Genomic DNA, 20,879 nt, shown 5'->3' on the forward strand with positions numbered 1-20,879 from the left:
ATCTCCGTTTATCCCATCTCCGGTAACATCTCCGTTTATCCCATCTCCGGTAACATCTCCGTTTACCCCATCTCTGGTAACATCTCCGTTTACCCCATCTCCGGTAACATCTCCGTTTACCCCATCTCCGGTAACATCTCCGTTTACCCCATCTCCGGTAACATCTCCGTTTATCCCATCTCCGGTAACATCTCCGTTTATCCCATCTCCGGTAACATCTCCGTTTATCCCATCTCCGGTAACATCTCCGTTTATCCCATCTCCGGTAACATCTCCGTTTATCCCATCTCCGGTAACATCTCCGTTTATCCCATCTCCGGTAACATCTCCGTTTATCCCATCTCCGGTAACATCTCCGTTTACTCCAAAACCGGTGAAATCTTTATTTCTATTTTGGGACAATCGGTGCGTGATTAACTGGCCATGTTGCAGTAGTTGGTTGTAGACTCGTCATGTCCTCCGCATTTCCTCGAGCTCATGTGCGCGATTTGATGGCCATGTTGGAGTAACTGGTGGTAGCGCCTTCATAATTTCCTTAACTCATTATCGATGTTTTTCCCATGTAGTTTTACCGTTCGTGGGAAAGTCACTCGGCCTTTGTTTAGGGTTAGTAACACTTTGATTTCTTACAACCTTAATATTTCATTTTTGAGGTTTAAGGTGAGGTTAAACGTGTCTGGAAGTAGCACGTATTTGAAATCTGTAGAAAAGGAAGGAAGGAAGGAAGGAAGGAAGGAAGGAAGGAAGGAAGGAAGGAAGGAAGGAAGGAAGGAAGGAAGGAAGGAAGGAAGGAAGGAAGGAAGGAAGGAAGGAAGGAAGGAAGGAAAGAAAGAAAGAAAGAAAGAGAGAAGGAAAGAAGGAAAGAAGGAAAGAAAGATAGACCGTTCACCATGAGCACAACTTTAATCTGAGCTCCGAGTTCCCGCACGGCGGTTTAGAAACTGAGTTTTGCTCCCTGCTTACTTGTGTAGGCCGCGGGGATGTCCCCATGGCGGAGGCTTTAAGGCCCGAGATTCGGACGCCAACGACGTTGGCCGGTCAAACGAGCCAAGGCGGACAGCAGCCAGGACCGGCGGGCCAAGCCTGTCCGCAGACGGGTCAGGCTGGACAGCCGCCGGGACAGAGTCAGAGTGGCCAAGAGGCCTCACCCGGACTCCCCTTCTATCTCGTAAGAGAGCCAGGTTGGTTACACTTACAGATCCTTATTCTGATTATGCTGTTTTAAAAGGAAACCCAAAGGGAACTTTAACTTGTATGAGCAGCAATCTCAATCTGGCAGCATGTTATCGGACAACATGGTATCGGACAGCATGGTATCGGACAGCATGGTATCGGACAGCATGGTATCGGGCAGCATGGCATCTGGCAGCATGGTATCGGGCAGCATGGTATCTGGTAGCATGGTATCGGGCAGCATGGTATCTGGCAGCATGGTATCTGGCAGCATGGTATCTGGCAGCATGGTATCGGGCAGCATGGTATCGGGCAGCATGGTATCGGGCAGCATGGTATCTGGCAGCATGGTATCTGGCAGCATGGTATCGGACAGCATGGTATCGGGCAGCATGGTATCTGGTAGCATGGTATCGGGCAGCATGGTATCTGGCAGCATGGTATCTGGCAGCATGGTATCTGGCAGCATGGTATCGGGCAGCATGGTATCGGGCAGCATGGTATCGGGCAGCATGGTATCTGGCAGCATGGTATCTGGCAGCATGGTATCGGACAGCATGGTATCTGGCAGCATGGTATCGGGCAGCATGGTATCTGGCAGCATGGTATCTGGCAGCATGGTATCTGGCAGCATGGTATCTGGCAGCATGGTATCGGGCAGCATGGTATCGGGCAGCGTGGTATCTGGCAGCGTGGTATCGGGCAGCGTGGTATCGGGCAGCGTGGTATCTGGCAGCGTGGTATCGGGCAGCGTGGTATCGGGCAGCGTGGTATCGGGCAGCATGGTATCGGGCAGCATGGTATCGGGCAGCGTGGTATCTGGCAGCGTGGTATCGGGCAGCGTGGTATCTGGCAGCGTGGTATCGGGCAGCGTGGTATCGGGCAGCGTGGTATCGGGCAGCGTGGTATCTGGCAGCGTGGTATCTGGCAGCGTGGTATCTGGCAGCGTGGTATCGGGCAGCGTGGTATCGGGCAGCGTGGTATCGGGCAGCGTGGTATCTGGCAGCGTGGTATCGGGCAGCATGGTATCGGGCAGCATGGTATCGGGCAGCATGGTATCGGGCAGCATGGTATCTGGCAGCATGGTATCTGGCAGCATGGTATCGGGCAGCATGGTATCTGGCAGCGTGGTATCGGGCAGCGTGGTATCGGGCAGCGTGGTATCGGGCAGCGTGGTATCTGGCAGCGTGGTATCTGGCAGCGTGGTATCGGGCAGCGTGGTATCGGGCAGCATGGTACTGGGCAGCTGGAATGAAGTTTACACACTCCCATTTGATTTGAGCTGTTTAGCTTGTGTTAGAATCCCAACCCAGCTATAAACTGCCGTCCTGGTGTTTTGCAGGCATCGATGGTGTAGTGTACCGGTCATCAGATGGACGTTAAACCTGGCATCCCATCTGCTGGCATTAGTTGGTGGACGATAAAGATCCCACGGTGTCTTTACCGAAGGGTAGGCGAGCTATCGCCGGCATCCTGAACAAATTGCAAATTCGATGCAAAACGACATTTACTGCCTTCCACAAAAGCACCATGGTGTTCAAAAGCACCATGGTGTACAAAAGCTATTTGAATATGGCTAAAGGGGTCTGAATCCCCAAATGACAAATTCTTGCCCTGGTTGAATTCTGGGAAGGCAATGGCAAACCCCCCAGCTCCAACAGACCCGCCCAGCATAACTTTTGCCATGGAACTGCTTTGGTAGTGCCAGCTCTCTATGAAGATTATCATACATTATTATTGTTGATGATGACAGTATGATTCCAGTTATTACCCTCGCCAGAGGAGAGGGTATTGCATTTGAGTCAGTTTGTTTGTCTGTTTGTTTGTCCCAACAGAATAAATATGATTTTCTCTGCAACTGTTGGTCCGATTGAATGAACTAGGGCATGCCCGTACTATATATAAGCTAGGACGTGCCCGTACGTGGGTGCCCGTTCCTTGCCAAAAAAAAAAAAAAAAAAAAATTTGTGTAGGGGTGTGTGTGTGTAAACATCCTAGGGCGTGCCTGTACGTGGGTGCAAAAAAACATGCGTGCAAACAACAACAACAAAAAAAAACTTTGAAACCACGTGGCAGTAACGACCACAGAACCCCCCCCTCTATTTACATGAATGGTTTGGTCCATTCGCAACGACCACAGAACCCCCCCCTCTATTTACATGAAATGGTTTGGTCCATTCGCAACGCCAAAGCGAACGGCGAACGGCTAAATCGCCATAGCTCGGTAACTACTTGTCCGATTAATTTCAAACCTTGAAAAGGCACATCCTCGGGTCCCCAGCAATATACCTGGCAAGTTTCAAGTATATCGGACCGGTAGTTGTCGAGAAACAGCGGTCACAGACAAACATACACACATACACACATACACACATACACACATACACACATACACACATACACACAGAGATTAATGGAATTATAGATAGATGAATGATCGTTTTAAGGCCATTTCCCCCCGCTCGAGCGAGGGTTCGCCTTGCGGGCCCCATGACAATCATGGTTCCCTGTTTGAGGCAATGTTTTTATGGCCGGATGCCCTTCCTGACGCCAACCCTTTGTCGCCTCTTAGGACGATAAGATGCGCAGGGATTTGTTATGGTCTCCGGACAAAAGATGGGTCTCCGGGGAAAACGGACCAAAGTACCTATTCTAAATCGGGGAACACACCGGAAGCAGTCGTTGGTCCGATTGACAGGAAATTTTCACCAGAGGTGCAACTCCACTGTGGAATTTTTGATGATAATTATGACGTCATAGGTCACGTGGTACGGGCGCCATATTGGAAAAACCGAAAAACTTTGCACCTCTATCGACGAAAGTGCTGCAAACAAAACAACAACATGCATTTTAAGGCCATTTTCCCTGCAAGAGCGGGGGTTAGCCTTGCAGTCCCCATGACGATCTTCTCCATTTTGCCCTATTTTCTGCATCTCCCCTTGTTAACCCCCTTGCCCGCATTTCTTCTTCGACCATCTTTAGCCAAGTCTTTCTCGGTCTTCCCCGTCCTCTACTTCCTTCTACATTCATTTCCATCACTCTTCTCAACCAGTCACTTTCATCCTTCCTCAACACATGACCAAACCATCTCAACCTGTTCCTCTTCACAGCATCCATCACAGGCTCTATTCCCACCATTTTTCGCAATTCATCATTTGTCTTCCTCTCTCTCAACGATACTCCACACATCCACCGAACCATTCGCAATTCCACCCTTTCCAGCCTTCGTTGCTGCTCTACGTTCATTACCCATGTCTCGCTCCCATAAATCACAACACTTCTCACACATGCAGCATACACCTTTCCCTTCAGCTTCAACAACACTCCCCTTCTCGTCAGCACGCCACTCAGTTCCTGAAACTTCTTCCGTGCACATCTCACTCCAGCAACTGTTGCCGAGTCTGATCCACCTTCTCCATTCAGCATGTCTCCTAGGTAACAAAATGTTTTCACACCTTCCAGTTTCATGCCGTCTCCAAGATCCAACTCAACATTTCCTCCATCTGCAGCTCCCTCGGTGCACACCTTACACTTGAATGTAGCTGTCACACTGGTTAAAGACCCTCTCAAACCACTACATTTTTGATGAACCCACTCAGCGCACATTGTACATTGAATGGAATTCACTCCGACACCCTTCCTGCACACAGCACATGGCCACTTCCCAGTTCTTTCCACCTCACCACATGCTTTATTTACCACTTGCTCGTTTTTCCGATATTCACCTTCAGACCTTTTGTCTCCATACATTCCTTCCACTTGTTCATCTTCTCCTTCAGTCCATCCATACTTTCTGCAATCAACACCAGATCATCTGCATACAACAACTCCCACGGTAAACCCTCCTTTACGTTCCGAGCCAGCACCTCCATCACAGCTACAAATAGTAGTGGACTTAGTACCGACCCCTGATACACTCCCACCTTCACCTCAAACTCACCACTGTTCCCGTCCTTCGTCCTTACAGCTGTGCGCGCTCTTTTGTACATTGCCATTACTACTCTGATCAACCATTCCTCCACTCCTAACTTCCTCAATGCCCATGTCACTACTTCATGTGGAACCCTATCGAATGCTTTCTCCAGATCAACAAACCCAAGAAACAACTTCTTCCTCTTCTCCATGTACTTCTCCTGCAACTGCTTCACAATAAAAAGTGCGTCTGTTGTTCCTCTTCCTGGCATAAATCCAAACTGCATTTCGTCAATCTTCACTTTCTTCCTTATCCTCCTCTTCAACACCCTTTCCAATACCTTCATTCCATGCTCCAATAACTTTATCGCTCGATACGAGCCACAGTCCAGAGGGTCACCTTTCCCCTTGTATAGAGGGACAAGGGTACTCAGTTCCCAATCCACTGGAATGTGGCCCTTTCACCACCAGATTGCAGATCTCTGTCATTCTCTTCACACCCCAATTTCCCACTGCCTACAGCATATCTCCCACAACTCCCGTCGACCCTCCCACTTTTCTACTCTTCATTGCTTTTATCGCTTCCTCAACTTCCTTCTCGGTTATCTTCTCTGCCGGTCCTAAAACTGGGTTACTCTTGTTACGGGGTCCCCCCCCTTACCTCTGGTCTCGGTGGACCTCCGGACCCTGAGAGGGTCCCCGGCAGAAAGATGTTTTATCCTTGGTTGAAACCCAGCAAGTAATGTCCCTCAATGGCACCAGCAAATGAAACCGTCGAATCAATGATGCAACCACACCAGGTTATAAACAAACCATAATATTGTTACGGGTCGCGGACAAGATGTTATTTTGAGCGAGCGGTGGTGTATTACCGCGACCTAACAGTTCCCCCGATTCTTCCCCAACTCACCCGATTCACCCCAAACTTTGGCCGTATCGCACCGCAGCTGCCCAATCTGGAAAACTCTAAAACGACCGAATGCAAAGAGGAAAAGGAATAAGACGAGAAGACGGACAGAAGAGTAATTGGATTTATTATTTACACATATAAGTAGGAAGCAAGCAGTCACGTTTATTTACAACACATAAGACGCAGGTGACACAGTGCAATCTTTAGCTTATACAGACTTAATTACCTACCCAGGACAGAACAAACGAAGACGACTCACACGGGGAATGATGACAGGAATTGGCTGGAAGGAGAGGAAAGTCCACTGGGTCCGGCAGCACGACCCACACGTTGGGCAGCCGCCGTTTCTTCGCGGCCCTGCTCCGAACTGCCGTCCAGGTCCCTAAGCGGTTGGCGAGCGTTGTTGCTGCTGCTGCTGTAGACGCTGCCGCTCGCGAGCAAGGTGACGAATAGCAGGCTTGGTGCTTCCTTGAATGATCTCTGCTTGTTGGACCTCACAACTCTGCTCTTTCTTGGACCCTCTCTCTTCTCAGCTCATCTGCCTTGGACCTCCTCTCGTCTCAACGGCTTGGACTCCCTCTCGTCTGCCTGTAAAAGCTCATCTGCCTTGGACCTCCTCTCGTCTCAACGGCTTGGACTCCCTCTCGTCTGCCTGTAAAAGCTCATCTGCCTTGGACCTCCTCTCGTCTCAACGGCTTGGACTCCCTCTCGTCTGCCTGTAAAAGCTCATCTGCCTTGGACACGCCCTGCCGTGGGTTATATAGGCCCCGCCCCTCAACCTTTGCGAACCTCCCCGATAGCTCTTCCTCCGCCCTCCCTAGCCAAACCCCTGGCTCATGGTTGGTCGAGTGGGGCTGGCTCACTCCTCCCCTCTATGACGAGGTGGAGACACGCCTTTCTTCTCCGACCCTGCCTCGTGGTCAATGGCGGTTATTGGAGGGGAGGTAATTGGCAATCGACGAAAAGGGGGAATGGAGGTTTTGGGAATGGGAATGAAGGGAATCTATCTCTTTCACTGGTGCAATGGAGTATTTCAATTAATGGGAGACACAGCCTTACCCTAAAACACAGAATAAGATATAACTATTGAACAGGGGTATTCTATGATTGGCTGTGGTGTGAATGCTTTATGGACTAATTATGGGATGCCCTTTGACCTTTACACAGCTCCGGAGGCAGGAGGCGCAGAATAAACAATAATAATAATTCACACAATCAAAAAAATATACAGTCCTCATATCCGCAACACTGCACCCTCCTCCTCTTAGGCACGTCCCGGGCCTACAACTTTTATTTAGTGTGACACGTAGGTGTAGTTCCCTCTACTTTTAACCTGACCCTGAGTGCGACAGTTTTAAAACATAAATAAATGTGTCCCGCTGCTCCATTGCACCCTGCCTAACAGACTTACGCCCACAGTTAACCGAATTGCGGAATGGTCTTCAAACTATACACTGACGGTGGGGAGCATTATTTACAATGACGCTATTTTTATTTACAAAACGAACCCAGGACCTGTAATTGTTCTTTCTGGGGGGGAGACAGTCTGCTCTGCATCAATGCACCATGAAAGCACCCAAAAACGCACCAATACACCCCCAAGCACCAATCGGTGCAGTCACCACAGTTCATCAGTGTTCAATAATAAAAATAACCAAACAACCCCTAACCCTGCAGGTGATCTCTTGCTCTTCGGCTCCCTCTGCTGGCTATTATCATTTCTTCCAGTTGTTGTCATTCCTTTGCTTTGCTTACTGGCGGCCTATTTGTATTAAAACTTGCACCCAATGTGTCCATTTTTATTTTCTTTATTTATGGCCCACAGGGCCGACTACGTGTGGTTCACCTGTGGGGCATCGGTGCCCTGTGGCCAAGGTCCGCCAGCAAGATTTCGGGCCCTCATGGCCGGTTCCAGCAGAGGGGCCATGCCCCAACCCATGGGGTCCATAAGTGGTGCTCGGCCACAGACATGTGGTCCATAATGTGGTGCATCGATGCAGACAGCTGGTTCTGAGAGTTCCGGGCGCACAATGGCCGACTCACGCACGCTCCCCTCGGCGCCCAATGGCGCACAGGTCATGTGGGAGACAAAAGGGGGACAAGAGAAATGAGCGAGGGGTAAGGTCACAAGGGTACACGTCAATAAGGCAATGCAAGGCGAAATGCGTACGGAGAGCGAAGTGAGAAAGCTCGTCCCTACCGTACGTCACCCCCCTGTCACCTACACTACCCTTGCCCTTACCCCATATGTACAAAATCTACACATTTACAAATTCGTCGCTAATGTCTCGTCTCCCCATATTTCTCCAATACCAAATTCGTCACCACAATCCCTCTAACCAAAATTTGCCATCACCCAATTCATCATCAATCCTCATAAGGAGGAAGAGATGGAACAACAAAGCACAATGTCACACCCACGTCATGATGCGTCTCACAATCCAAACATTTGCACAGTAAAAAAATAATCAAAACATGGCATGGTGTGGAGTACCTGTCACCTCAGGTGAGTGGATGCAGATGGTGCGAGGAGATCCTTCTTCCTAACTATCCTCTAAATGACTTTAACACACTTTACACTACCCGGGGTCTTTCCCTGCCAATCCATTGGCCAACTTACACTATGGGTTCTAAAAACCAATTCCCATTGACCAAACTGTGGTGCTTCTCAATTTGGGGTCTCACTCCCCCGATTCATCTCCCGGTGCCCTTGCACCATTTCTGGGCTGTGATGTGTAGCTCTCCCAGCAGGTCTACCCACCTGCACACCTCCACCACTGCAGTTGCCTCCCGAGCTTACCTGCTCCTCACCCTAACCTATCTAACTGGGGAAGCCCCCGCCTGGCTCTGTCACCCCTTGGTGCCCTCTGGGACTGGGCTACCCGGGTCCGTCCTCCGGATCCTCGGGCCCCATCCACAACAACTACCGGCTCCCAGAGCCCACCTGCGGCCTCACCTGGCCGACATCCTCACAGTGGTGGAGTGCCCAAACCAACTACACACACTAACAGGCTACACGCCCAGCCATTTCCACTACACTAATGCACCCATCCAATCACCATTCTTCCACCCGCACCACAGATGCCAATATCCAACCACAATTTACCTATACCCTCTACCTAACACTTACACTACCCGCCCCGGGTATTCGTGATGGGGGTCCACTCTTCCCCCATTCACACCTTCGCACCATCCACTCCACTCCATTGTTTCCACCATGCTCACTCCACGACCATCCATTCCAATACTCCATTTATTCCACACTACCATTCTCCATACCTGTTGTTGCACACCTGTGCACTCACACCTGGTGCCACCTGCACCCTCCTCCTCTTCCTGGACCATTGGGTCAGCACAATACACAATCACCTTCACTCACTCATACACTGCTCCACACACCTGTTCAGTTGCACACCTGTGCAATCACACCTGTTCAATCCTCAACCACACGGCATCATCTGAACTACCTGTTACCCTCTAGAACTTGCGCTTCCCCGTCGCCCCTTTAAACTACTGCGCTCCCTCGTCATTATCATCCAACTACCCTCTCTACGTCCCCAGCTACCTGTTCACTGTAGCTACCTAACCTTAACGTTACCTAATGTCATCTTCTAGGTCCCTACACACAATATCCTAACCCACCCGGGCTAGTTTTCACTGCCATCAACCCCATAATCTAGTGCTCCTTTGCCCCCCCGCTGTGAGGGATGGCAAGGTTGCCATCCCACCACATCGGGGAGGTCCCACTATAAATTTTGCACACCTAATCCAACAAATCAAAAATTTGCCAATCATCTGCCAATCACTGTACCATTACCAATCATCACTCTGCCAAGCCTTTGCCAATCATTAAATTATGCCTTTTTCTAATTTTGGGTCCAAAACACTAACCTCATCACCCGTCTACTTATTAGATCCTCTCGGTGCGCCAATTCACTTCTAAAGCTCGGCTTCATACAGCCGAGCAATGAATGCGGGTTCTTTGGTGCCGGCGGCTGGATGCGTCCGACACTCGGTGCAGGGAAGGAGCTTTACCCGTGCCGAGATCCCACGCACCACCTCGGCGCGGAGCCATCCAATTGCCCGATCTCGACCTGCCGGAACGTCTCAATAAAAAGTGGTCGCCATGACGACCCTTCCTATCGGGCTGCCCGCTTCGTCTAGTGGAGCACGGACGCGGCCGTTCCAAGCGAGGCCCAGCGTGGATCGCGTACGGCGGTCCTTTCGAACCCGCCGTGGCTCGGATCCCCGCTGGTTCTCGCGGCACGCGAAGCCCGGCACGCACCGAGGGCCCGATTCGGCTATAAGTCGCTCTAACCGCTAACCCGGTTACCGTCGATGCCTCACCTGCATGCTTACACGCATACGCTACCCCTTTCTTGCTCATACCTCCAGCTGTTCCCATGCTCCTCGTACCTTTCCTTACACACCTCGGTACACTCATTCCGCTCACAGACTTGGTCACACACCTGACCACCGAACACCTTGGCACACATTCGTCGCTCGCACACCTCACCAACACACCTCTTCGTGCCCCCTTCTCGGTCACCTCCTCTGTGACTATCACAGGTGTGCTCTCACTCGCACACCCAACCACGTGCCTCACGACCAACTCAAGTGTGCATTCCCACACACGCTCTACCATTCCAGGTGTGCATCCTTCCATTCCAGGTGTACATCCTCGCTCACCTGTCACAACCAACTCACGCTCCGTGTCACTCTCACTACTTTCACCTCCACTCTCGGTCGCGCACTCACCCTTACTCTCGACAGCGCACTCTTTCCTCATGCACCTGTCCGTTACACACCTTTCTCGCGCACACTTGCGCACACTCTCCCGTTACACCCTCTGTAACACTCACCACAGGCGTGCATTCCCCCTTACTCTTGACAGCGCACTCTTTCCCCATGCACCTGTCCGTTACACACCTTTCTCGCGCATCCTCTTGCGCACACTCTTTCGTTACTTCCTCCGTAACACTTACCACACCGCGCTTCCATGTACCCCCTCGCACACGCGCTTCGACCAACTCACTCTTGACGGCACACTCACTCCTCGGCGTGCACTTTTTCCTCACACACCCCATGGTCGGACATTCTCGCACCCCTCTTTTTTCGCACACCAGACCTGTCGCACACTTCACCAACGGCCTTTCACGAACACCCGGATCCAAACCAATCCCCAAGCCGACTGAAGCTTTCCTCACATCATATACATTGCCGAATATTTCGCCACTCACCTTGGCACCTCGTCTCCGCACCTCTTTTGCCACCTGCAAACTCTTTATTTGGTTAGTGAGCAGCACATCATGAGTTGAGCACCGACCTTGTACATATTCCATCACCTCCTCCCGTATTTCTCTCTTAGTTTCTGTCCGTCTCTTCTTAATTTCACTCACCTCTTCTTCCACTTCCTCTAATTTTTGCTTCACCTCTTTTATTTCCCGGTGCGTCTCCTCAAGTTCGTCCTCTAAGGCTACCGTGACCGTCTCTATGTGCATCCTCACCTGCCGGTCCTTCGTCTCCATTACCTCATTGTCAGTCCCTCACGTACCATCTGACATTGCCTCTGTGTCGCTATTAAGTCATTTTAAATTTTTTTTGTGTCGCCTTTAACCCTCCTAGTACCGCAGTGTTCTTTTGTACCTGCTCCACTAGTTCTTTTTGTCCCTCCGTCAGCTGTTCTACTCCCTTCGTCAGACCCTCTATTCCCCCCTGTAACCTAGCCGTATTATTCCTCACCTCTTTCTCGATACGCTTTTCACCTCGCTTTACCTCCTCGCGTACCCCCGAGACCTCCTCACTTACACCTCGTCGTATCTCCTCTTTAATCTCCTCCATCTGGTTCCCCATCTGTTCGATTTCCCGGGCAGATTGTTCCCCTATTTCCCGCAATTTGTCCTCCATCCTATTTTCTAACCCCATTAACCCATTTTTCACCTCTTTTATCCCGTTGTCTAACCCCTCAAAATTATTGTCTAACTTCTCACCGGTACCCCTCGCTTCGTCCCTCATTACCCCCATTTGGCCCTCTAATCGCTCTCCCATTTCTCTTCGCTCTCGGGTGGACTTATCATTTTGGGCATCCATTTTTGCCATCATTTGAATCATAAAGACTCGCATGTACTCTGGCATTTCTGGCTCGGCTGCCGCGACCACATGCGCAGCGCAACTTGGTGCTGCTACGGTCACGGGCGCGGCAAAATTTGGTGCCGCTACAACCACGTGCGTGAGGACGCTATTTTGTGCGTCTGATACACCCTCAACCACATCGCCAATGTTCTCCTCCTCTCCTTCCTCCACATACATTTCCCCGAGGTCCTGGGTCGATTCCACCCCGTCTATCTCTAGCTCACCCACCGGCATCCGATCGCCTTGACCAGCCATGGCGCGATTTCAAAATTCGGGTTTTATTTCTTTAAAACACAATTTTTCAGCAGCTCGTAATTTTGAGCGCGTTAAGCGCGCTTCGGGCCTCGTATCCCACTCCTCGACACCAATTGTTACGGGTCGCGGACAAGATGTTATTTTGACCGAGCGGTGGTGTATTACCGCGACCAAACAGTTCCCCCGATTCTTCCCCAACTCACCCGATTCACCCCAAACTTTGGCCGTATCGCACCGCAGCTGCCCAATCTGGAAAACTCTAAAACGACCGAATGCAAAGAGGAAAAGGAATAAGACGAGAAGACGGACAGAAGAGTAATTGGATTTATTATTTACACATATAAGTAGGAAGCAAGCAGTCACGTTTATTTACAACACATAAGACGCAGGTGACACAGTGCAATCTTTAGCTTATACAGACTTAATTACCTACCCAGGACAGAACAAACGAAGACGACTCACACGGGGAATGATGACAGGAATTGGCTGGAAGGAGAGGAAAGTCCACTGGGTCCGGCAGCACGACCCGCACGTTGGGCAGCCGCCGTTCCTTCGCGGCCCTGCTCCGAACTGCCGTCCAGGTCCCTAAGCGGTTGGCGAGCGTTGTTGCTGCTGCTGCCGTAGACGCTGCCGCTCGCGAGCAAGGTGACGAATAGCAGGCTTGGTGCTTCCTTGAATGATCTCTGCTTGTTGGACCTCACAACTCTGCTCTTTCTTGGACCCTCTCTCTTCTCAGCTCATCTGCCTTGGACCTCCTCTCGTCTCAACGGCTTGGACTCCCTCTCGTCTGCCTGTAAAAGCTCATCTGCCTTGGACCTCCTCTCGTCTCAACGGCTTGGACTCCCTCTCGTCTGCCTGTAAAAGCTCATCTGCCTTGGACCTCCTCTCGTCTCAACGGCTTGGACTCCCTCTCGTCTGCCTGTAAAAGCTCATCTGCCTTGGACCTCCTCTCGTCTCAACGGCTTGGACTCCCTCTCGTCTGCCTGTAAAAGCTCATCTGCCTTGGACACGCCCTGCCGTGGGTTATGTAGGCCCCGCCCCTCAACCTTTGCGAACCTCCCCGATAGCTCTTCCTCCGCCCTCCCTAGACAAACCCCTGGCTCATGGTTGGTCGAGTGGGGCTGGCTCACTCCTCCCCTCTATGACGAGGTGGAGACACGCCTTTCTTCTCCGACCCTGCCTCGTGGTCAATGGCGGTTATTGGAGGGGAGGTAATTGCCAATCGACGAAAAGGGGGAATGGAGGTTTTGGGAATGGGAATGAAGGGAATCTATCTCTTTCACTGGTGCAATGGAGTATTTCAATTAATGGGAGACACAGCCTTACCCTAAAACACAGAATAAGATATAACTATTGAACAGGGGTATTCTATGATTGGCTGTGGTGTGGATGCTTTATGGACTAATTATGGGATGCCCTTTGACCTTTACACAGCTCCGGAGGCAGGAGGCGCAGAATAAACAATAATAATAATCCGCACAATCAAAAAAATATACAGTCCTCATATCCGCAACAATCTATCTATAATTCCAGTAATCTCTGTCTGTACGTTTGTCTGTGACCGCTGTTTCTCGACAACCACGGGTCCGATATACTTTTAACTTGCCAGGTATATTGCTGGGGACCCGAGGATGTGCCTTTTCAAGGTTTCATATTAATCGGACAATTACTTACCGAGCTATGTCCAAAAAACGATTCAACCAATCAGAGAGCAGCGAACGATCGCGTGTGCCGAACGTGGCGGGCACACTCTGCCTCGGATGGCACATTTGAGAGCGTATTCATTTATTTCACGTTTGCAAACTATGTTGGTGTTAAACTATGTTTTACAACTAATAAAAACGAATTTGCGATTCATTCGCTTTCCTGCGCGTTTGTGCACGCGATGGCGATTTCTTTACCAAACTCCGGAAGCCGTTCGCTTTGGACCAAACCATTGCATGTAAATAGAGGGGGGGATTGTCACCACTCGCAAGCCGTTCGCTTTGGACCAAACCATTTCATGTAAATAGAGGGGGGGGGGATATAATTTTAGATATAGATATAGTACGGGCATGCCCTAGTATATTATAAATCACACACCAAGAATCACCGCCCAATTAGTACAGCACTTCACAATATAGTTCCTATCTACAGGTGGCGCCACCTTACCGAGCCCCTTATCCCCCAAACTCACGGCCCGTGCGCCAATGTCTCTGGACTCCTCCAAGGCGACGTCGATTCGCTCCAGCGAGCGTGGAATCAATTTCTGATTCCAATCTGGGGAAGCGGAGTCGATCGAACCAACCCGCAGGCCACGTGGTCCAATCTCCAGCACGATGGCGGTAGAATGGGAAACCTCCCCCAAAGACGATTTCGGGTACGTCCCCGGTTGCGGTTCAATCCGCGAGTCTCCTCAATAACCCTCCCACAGCCACTGGCTTGTACAGCCGTACCCGGCAGCCCGCCGGAGGGTAACGCCTGGTCGATTCGCCGCAAAAACCCGGTGACTGCCGGTGATGCGCGTGGCGAAGATGGCGGTCGGCTTTCTCTTGCACCTGGGTTGGGAGGTGAGGTTACTCGGCAACCTCAACGGGGATACCTGACTACGCAGGCGCCGCAGCAATTGGGCGATCTCCTATCGCGCGGACTTCTTTTCAAAGAGGCAAAGTTCCCTTGTCCTGCACGTTCGACTCTCGGTCTGGAGCTGCAATCAGAACACGTCTCCTCACGATCCCCCCCGCTTGTCCTCCTCCTCTCCCTATCTCTTCCGGGTCACGATCCGATTTCCGGCCACCTTTTAACCACAATAAGCATGATCAACCTCCGCATCATCAATAAGCAAGAAGCATCAACCCTGATAACAAGAACCACCATTATTAGGGCCGGTATCCGTAACACTCTATGTTGCCATCCCATTCATTCTCTGCATTCAACAGTATTTCCATATATCTTTTCCATCTTCCTTTAGTTCCATCTGGGTCGACAACGATTTGTCCCACTTCATCCTTCAAGCAACTCACCCCCATCAGTCATCACATCACACCTCTCTTTCGCTATCTGCTTTGCAATCCTGAATACCGCTCTCTGACCCTCTTCCAAATCCAAGCGTTCTCCGAACATTTTCCTCCATGCCTCCTGCGTCTTTGGTACCTCTTTCTTTGCAGCCTTCTTGGCTGCCTTATAACTTTCATGCTCTGCCTTTTCTGCCCCCATACCCTTCGCCTTCTGCCACTCCTTGAACTTCTTCCTCTTCTTGTCAATCTTCTTTCCAACTTCATCATCCCACCACCATGTTTCCGAGTGCCTCGGTGGTCCTTTTGTCCATCCACATACCTCACCAACGGCTCCCAACAGACTATCTTTCATTGACATCCAACCACTTTCAAGCTTAACCACATCATCCTCTACCATACTCAGCCTCTCTTTTAATGCCTCCTTCACTGTCACCTCTTTCAACCTCCACACCTTCATTCTCGGTTGGTACTTCACCCGCCGAGCTCTCCTCGCACCTTTCACCCTTATGTCGCAGACAACCAAGTGGTGCTGTGAAACAGCCTCCTCCCCCGGGATCACCTTTGTGTCCCGGAGGTGCCCCCTATCTCGCCTACGCACCAGCAGGTCGTCAACGGTTGTCGTCGACCCACCTGACGTGTATGTAACAAGCTTATTATCCTCTTTCTGGAACTGAGTATTACAAATCAACAAATCAGCTCCATCAGCAAACTCCAAAATCCTTTCACCTTCTCCATTTCTCACACCATATCCGTAACCCCCATGAACTTCCTCAAAACCATCCATACTCCTTCCCACATGTCCATTTAGGTCTACTCCTACCACAACAACTTCCTCATCTTTCACGTTTTCCATCAGCTTCTCGATTGCACACCAGAACTTGTCCTTCTCTTCATCGCTCCGACCAAACTGCGGAGCATATCCCGAGATGACGTTCACCAAGAGCTTTCCAATCATCATTTTCACCATCAACCTTTCACTCACACTAGTCACACTCACCGCACTGTCTACAAACTCCTCAGAAAACAGGACACCACACCATTCATGCCTTCTGGGCACCCTTGCCACACAAACTTGTATTTCTGTCCCTGCCTACTCTTCACCATTCTCACACCACTTCCCTTCCATCTCGTCTCCTGCACACAACATATGTCCACTCTTCTTCTGACCAATACTTCCACCACTTCTGCTGATCTCCCTGCCATTGTCCTTGCATTCTATGTCCCAAACCTCAGAAACCGATCTTCACGGGAAAGAGTGAAGGTGAGCAGAGAGCCGAGATTTCGGCAGTTTAACCATCAGAGGGATGCTGGCAGATCTTGTGCGACCTGTAGGAATATTTGGGGGACAGAGCACAGAGAGAGCTGGGGGTGCAAGGCCGGAGAGGAGTCGGTAGAAGACAGAAAGACCACCTACCTGCCTGCGGTGAGTGAGTGAAAGGCCCTCAGAGATAGCTTCATCGCGGGAGATTCCAATAATTCTGAAAGCTTTGGTTTCAACAGCGTGAAGCCGAGCTAGGTGTGAGGCAGGAGCACCGGCCCATAGGGGAGAACAGTATTCCATTAAGCTGCGGATGAAAGCCTTGTATGTGGTGAGGAGCTCAGGTGTGCCGAGGAAGGACTTCGCACGACGGAGGATGCCCAGTCGGCGACTGGCTTTGGAGGCCAGCTTGGAAATGTGGTTTTCCCAAGAAAGATCATGGCAGATAGTGAGACCCAAAAGCTTGAGCGACAGAACTTCTTGGAGAGGATTGTTGAGAAAGTAGATGGGAGGGTTGTCCAGTCGATCTTTTCGGAGAGACATAGTAAGAGTGTGAGATTTGTCAGGATTGAAAGACATGTTCCACTTGTTTGACCAGTCTGTGATTTTGTCCAAGTCTTCAGAGAGTGAGGAGGCTGCAGACTGCCGATCTGAGGGAAGAGGAATGGAGTGGCAGAGAGTGGAGTCATCAGCAAAGAGATAGAGAGGATTTTCAAGAGAGTCAGAGAGATCATTGATGAAGACCAGAAAAAGCACGGGGCCCAGAACACTGCCTTGGGGAACTCCAGCCTGAACAGGAAGAGGAGATGAGAGAAACCCATTCAGGGCCACACGTTGACGACGACTAGAGAGGAAGTCCACCAGCCATGCGTGGAGATTTCCATGGATACCAAAGGAGGAGAGTTTGGTGAGCAGAGCGGGGTGCCAGACCGTGTCAACCGTGCCAGACCTCTGCACAACCGCAGAGCGGGGTGCCGGATTAGCTGTTAATGTCTTTCAATCCTGACATGGTGTTTATGTCTTTCAATCCTGACAAATCTCACACTCTTACTATGTCTCTCCGAAAAGATCGACTGGACAACCCTCCCATCTACTTTCTCAACAATCCTCTCCAAGAAGTTCTGTCGCTCAAGATTTTGGGTCTCACTATCTGCCATGATCTTTCTTGGGAAAACCACATTTCCAAGCTGGCCTCCAAAGCCAGTCGCCGACTGGGCATCCTCCGTCGTGCGAAGTCCTTCCTCGGCACACCTGAGCTCCTCACCACATACAAGGCTTTCATCCGCAGCTCAATGGAATACTGTTCTCCCCTATGGGCCGGTGCTCCTGCCTCACACCTAGCTCGGCTTCACGCTGTTGAAACCAAAGCTTTCAGAATTATTGGAATCTCCCGCGATGAAGCTATCTCTGAGGGCCTTTCACTCACTCACCGCAGGCAGGTAGGTGGTCTTTCTGTCTTCTACCGACTCCTCTCCGGCCTTGCACCCCCAGCTCTCTCTGTGCTCTGTCCCCCAAATATTCCTACAGGTCGCACAAGATCTGCCAGCAACCCTCTGATGGTTAAACTGCCGAAATCTCGGCTCTCTGCTCACCTTCACTCTTTCATTCCTCTTTTCTCCCGCCTCTGGAACAAACTCCCTCACTCCCTTCAATCCCACTCCTCCCTCCAGGTCTTTAAAACAGCTGTTCACCACCATCTCTTATCTTCCCCCATCCAAAACCTTGATCTTTTCTACCCCCGCTAATTCACCCCAGATCCACCTTGTTTGAAATTCCAACTTCTTTCCTGGAAGTCCTGGCAGTGTCCATATGTTTTATACCTCTCCCACCGCCCCCTTCCCACGCCCCCCCCCCCAAGCCCTCGCCCTCTCTCAGATCTCTCGATGTCTCCATGTCTCTCGGTCACTGCTCTCAAATGTTGTGTTTGTGTCCTTCCCCCTCTCTCCCCATCTTGTCTACCGCTCCCTATGTTATATGTTTTATGTGTCGGTTTGTCTTTCTGTGTGATTAATGTTCGCTCTTTCACGAGCCTCGACCTTGTATACAAAAAAAAAAAAAAAAAAAAAAAAAAAAAAAAAAAAAAAAAAAAAAAAAAATGGGTTTTTTCAAACCTGGGGTACATTGTCCAGGATCAGGTGAAGACAAATGTGTACGATTAGACTCGTACCTGTAAGGATTAGACAGTAATTGCATGAAATATGACTCAAACAAACAATTTTCTGTGGTCTCTTTTGATCCTCTTTATATTTCATATCGATATTTAAGTTCACTGGAAACGATGCCTTGCCAATTTTTGGGTTCCGAGACCATATAGGTGCAAAGATATGACCTTACCAAGCTGTGCCAATTGTCAGGTTCCTTGGTCATATTGGTCCCAAGATGTGACCTTGCCAAGTCATGCCAGTTGTCTGGTTTCTAGGCTGCATGGATCCTGAGATGACCTTGCCAAGTTTGACTTCGCTGATGTCGACATCATCAAAGATCCATAACTCTTCTCCGCCTTTAGAAGTTTCTAACGTGATGTCACAAGGTCACCTACCTTTGTTTATCCACCATCTTGTAGATCAAACTTGGCCAGCACACACAATTTATTACTGGTCAGTATGTATAGCAATAACAGGCCTTGTATGATAGTGTTTATGTGTATAAAAACCAACCCTGAGAGCATGCTTGCAAAGCCTCGGTAGTGTAATGGCTAGTGTGCCAGCTCTGCCTCTGGGAGGTTGGCAGTTCGAACTCCGGCCGAGTCATACCAAACACTAAAATGTTTCATGCTGCTGGCTCTAAGCATTTAAAATGATTGAACACAGACAAACAACCATAGTTTGGCAAAACGATCAGAGTGTTTGATGGGCCTGAAGTCCTCTCCCTGCATTGAAGTTCTTGTACTAAGGGAACATGTATTATTAGGTTTACTCTCCATGAAATGGAGAGAAACCTATTATTACTGCTAGAGTTTTTCTTATTATTAGGTTTACTCTCCATAAATGGAGAGTAACCTATTATTACTGCTAGAGTTTTTCTTATTATTAGGTTTACTCTCCATGAAATGGAGAGTAACCTATTATTACTGCTAGAGTTTTTCTTATTATTATTATTATTCTTCCACCCTATTTTGCACCTCCGAAAACTTCATAATTAAGTTTCTCAGCAACCGCTGGTCGGATTGACAGGAAATTTTCATCAAATGATCGGCTAGGCTCGTAGAATTTTTTAATGCTAATGATGACGTCATAGGTCACGTGGTATGGGCGCCATCTTGTAAAACACCTTCAACTTTGCCCCTCTGTATCTCCGAAACGGCTCAATGGAAAAATTTGAGGAATGGCTCATTCTAAAGAACTCTGCAATGGGAACAAAAAACATGTGTATTGAGTATATCAAAAATGCTAACGTTAAGAGGTTAGAATTCGTCAAACACAGTTTTTCTCCCCCGAAAAAGAGATTTTTCCCCCAGATGCTTTGTTAAAAAAAACTCAGAATGCGAAAATTTTCGAAGTCATACGTCACATGGTTCGGCCGCCATCTTGTTTTCCGTGAAAAAACACAAAAAAACCCTTTTTCTCCGCAACGGCTGAACGGATCAAGCCCAAACTTGGCATGCGTATTCGGATACCCATGACAAACAAAAAAGTCAGCGAGCACGACGTCATCCGACACGTGGTTTCAGAGTTATGACGTTTTCAAATCTCAAACTATAAATGGAATCGCCTCCATAATTTGTGGAGGTATCGAGTGGAAACTTTACACAAATGTTCCCCATGGGGGGATGTTTAATCGTTACTTGAGACGTTTTTTTAAGTCACATGGTTTGGCCGCAATAAATAATGGAAGTTAAATTTTAAAAAGCTTGTAACTCTTGAACCACTGCATGGATCGACTTGAATTTTTAATACAATGTAGCTCTCATCGGGTGGAACAAGTGTGCAAAATTTCAAGAGGATTGGATGTACGGTCGCGAAGCTAAAGTCTTTATTGTTGAAAGAAGAACAAACACACATTTTGTCCTCCCAGGCCACATCTCCCAGTGCTTTTGCCATTTTCAGTTTTAATTTCCTTTAAAAAACATTTTCTCTGCAATAATAGGGCCGATTGAGATAAAAATTTTCACCATAGGAGGTACTCGGTCTGTAGAATATTTTAATGGTAATTATGACGTCGCAGGTCACGTGGTTCGGCCGCCATCTTGTTTTTCGTGAAAACACGAAAACCCCTTTTTCTCTGCAACGGCTGAACAGATCGA

The 20,879-nt window shown here is 49.5% G+C and overlaps 2 protein-coding genes across 3 annotated transcripts in view; both read left to right on the forward strand.

Moving 5' to 3' along the window:
* Window positions 1-564: 564 nt before the first annotated feature.
* The window catches only part of MED19 (mediator complex subunit 19), a 61,423-nt gene continuing 41,108 nt past the window's right edge, over window positions 565-20,879 (forward strand). Inside the window, exon 1 of one of the 2 annotated variants that reach the window (XM_078776388.1) lies at window positions 565-1,181. In XM_078776388.1, the coding sequence (XP_078632514.1) occupies window positions 989-1,181 (193 nt within the window). In that variant the 5' untranslated portion in view covers window positions 565-988. The remainder of the gene's footprint in view (window positions 1,182-20,879) is intronic. The other variant, XM_078776387.1, reaches the window with a different exon arrangement.
* LOC137418773 (uncharacterized) lies at window positions 785-3,031 on the forward strand. The gene is made up of 2 exons (XM_078776385.1): window positions 785-1,568; window positions 1,730-3,031. Exons 1-2 carry the CDS (start codon window positions 1,281-1,283, stop codon window positions 2,426-2,428), a joined length of 987 nt encoding a protein of 328 aa, XP_078632511.1. The 5' UTR covers window positions 785-1,280; the 3' UTR covers window positions 2,429-3,031.

This window comes from Myxine glutinosa, chromosome 4 (assembly GCF_964187855.1).
Source record: "Myxine glutinosa chromosome 4, kmMyxGlut1.1, whole genome shotgun sequence".
NCBI lineage: Eukaryota > Metazoa > Chordata > Myxini > Myxiniformes > Myxinidae > Myxine > Myxine glutinosa.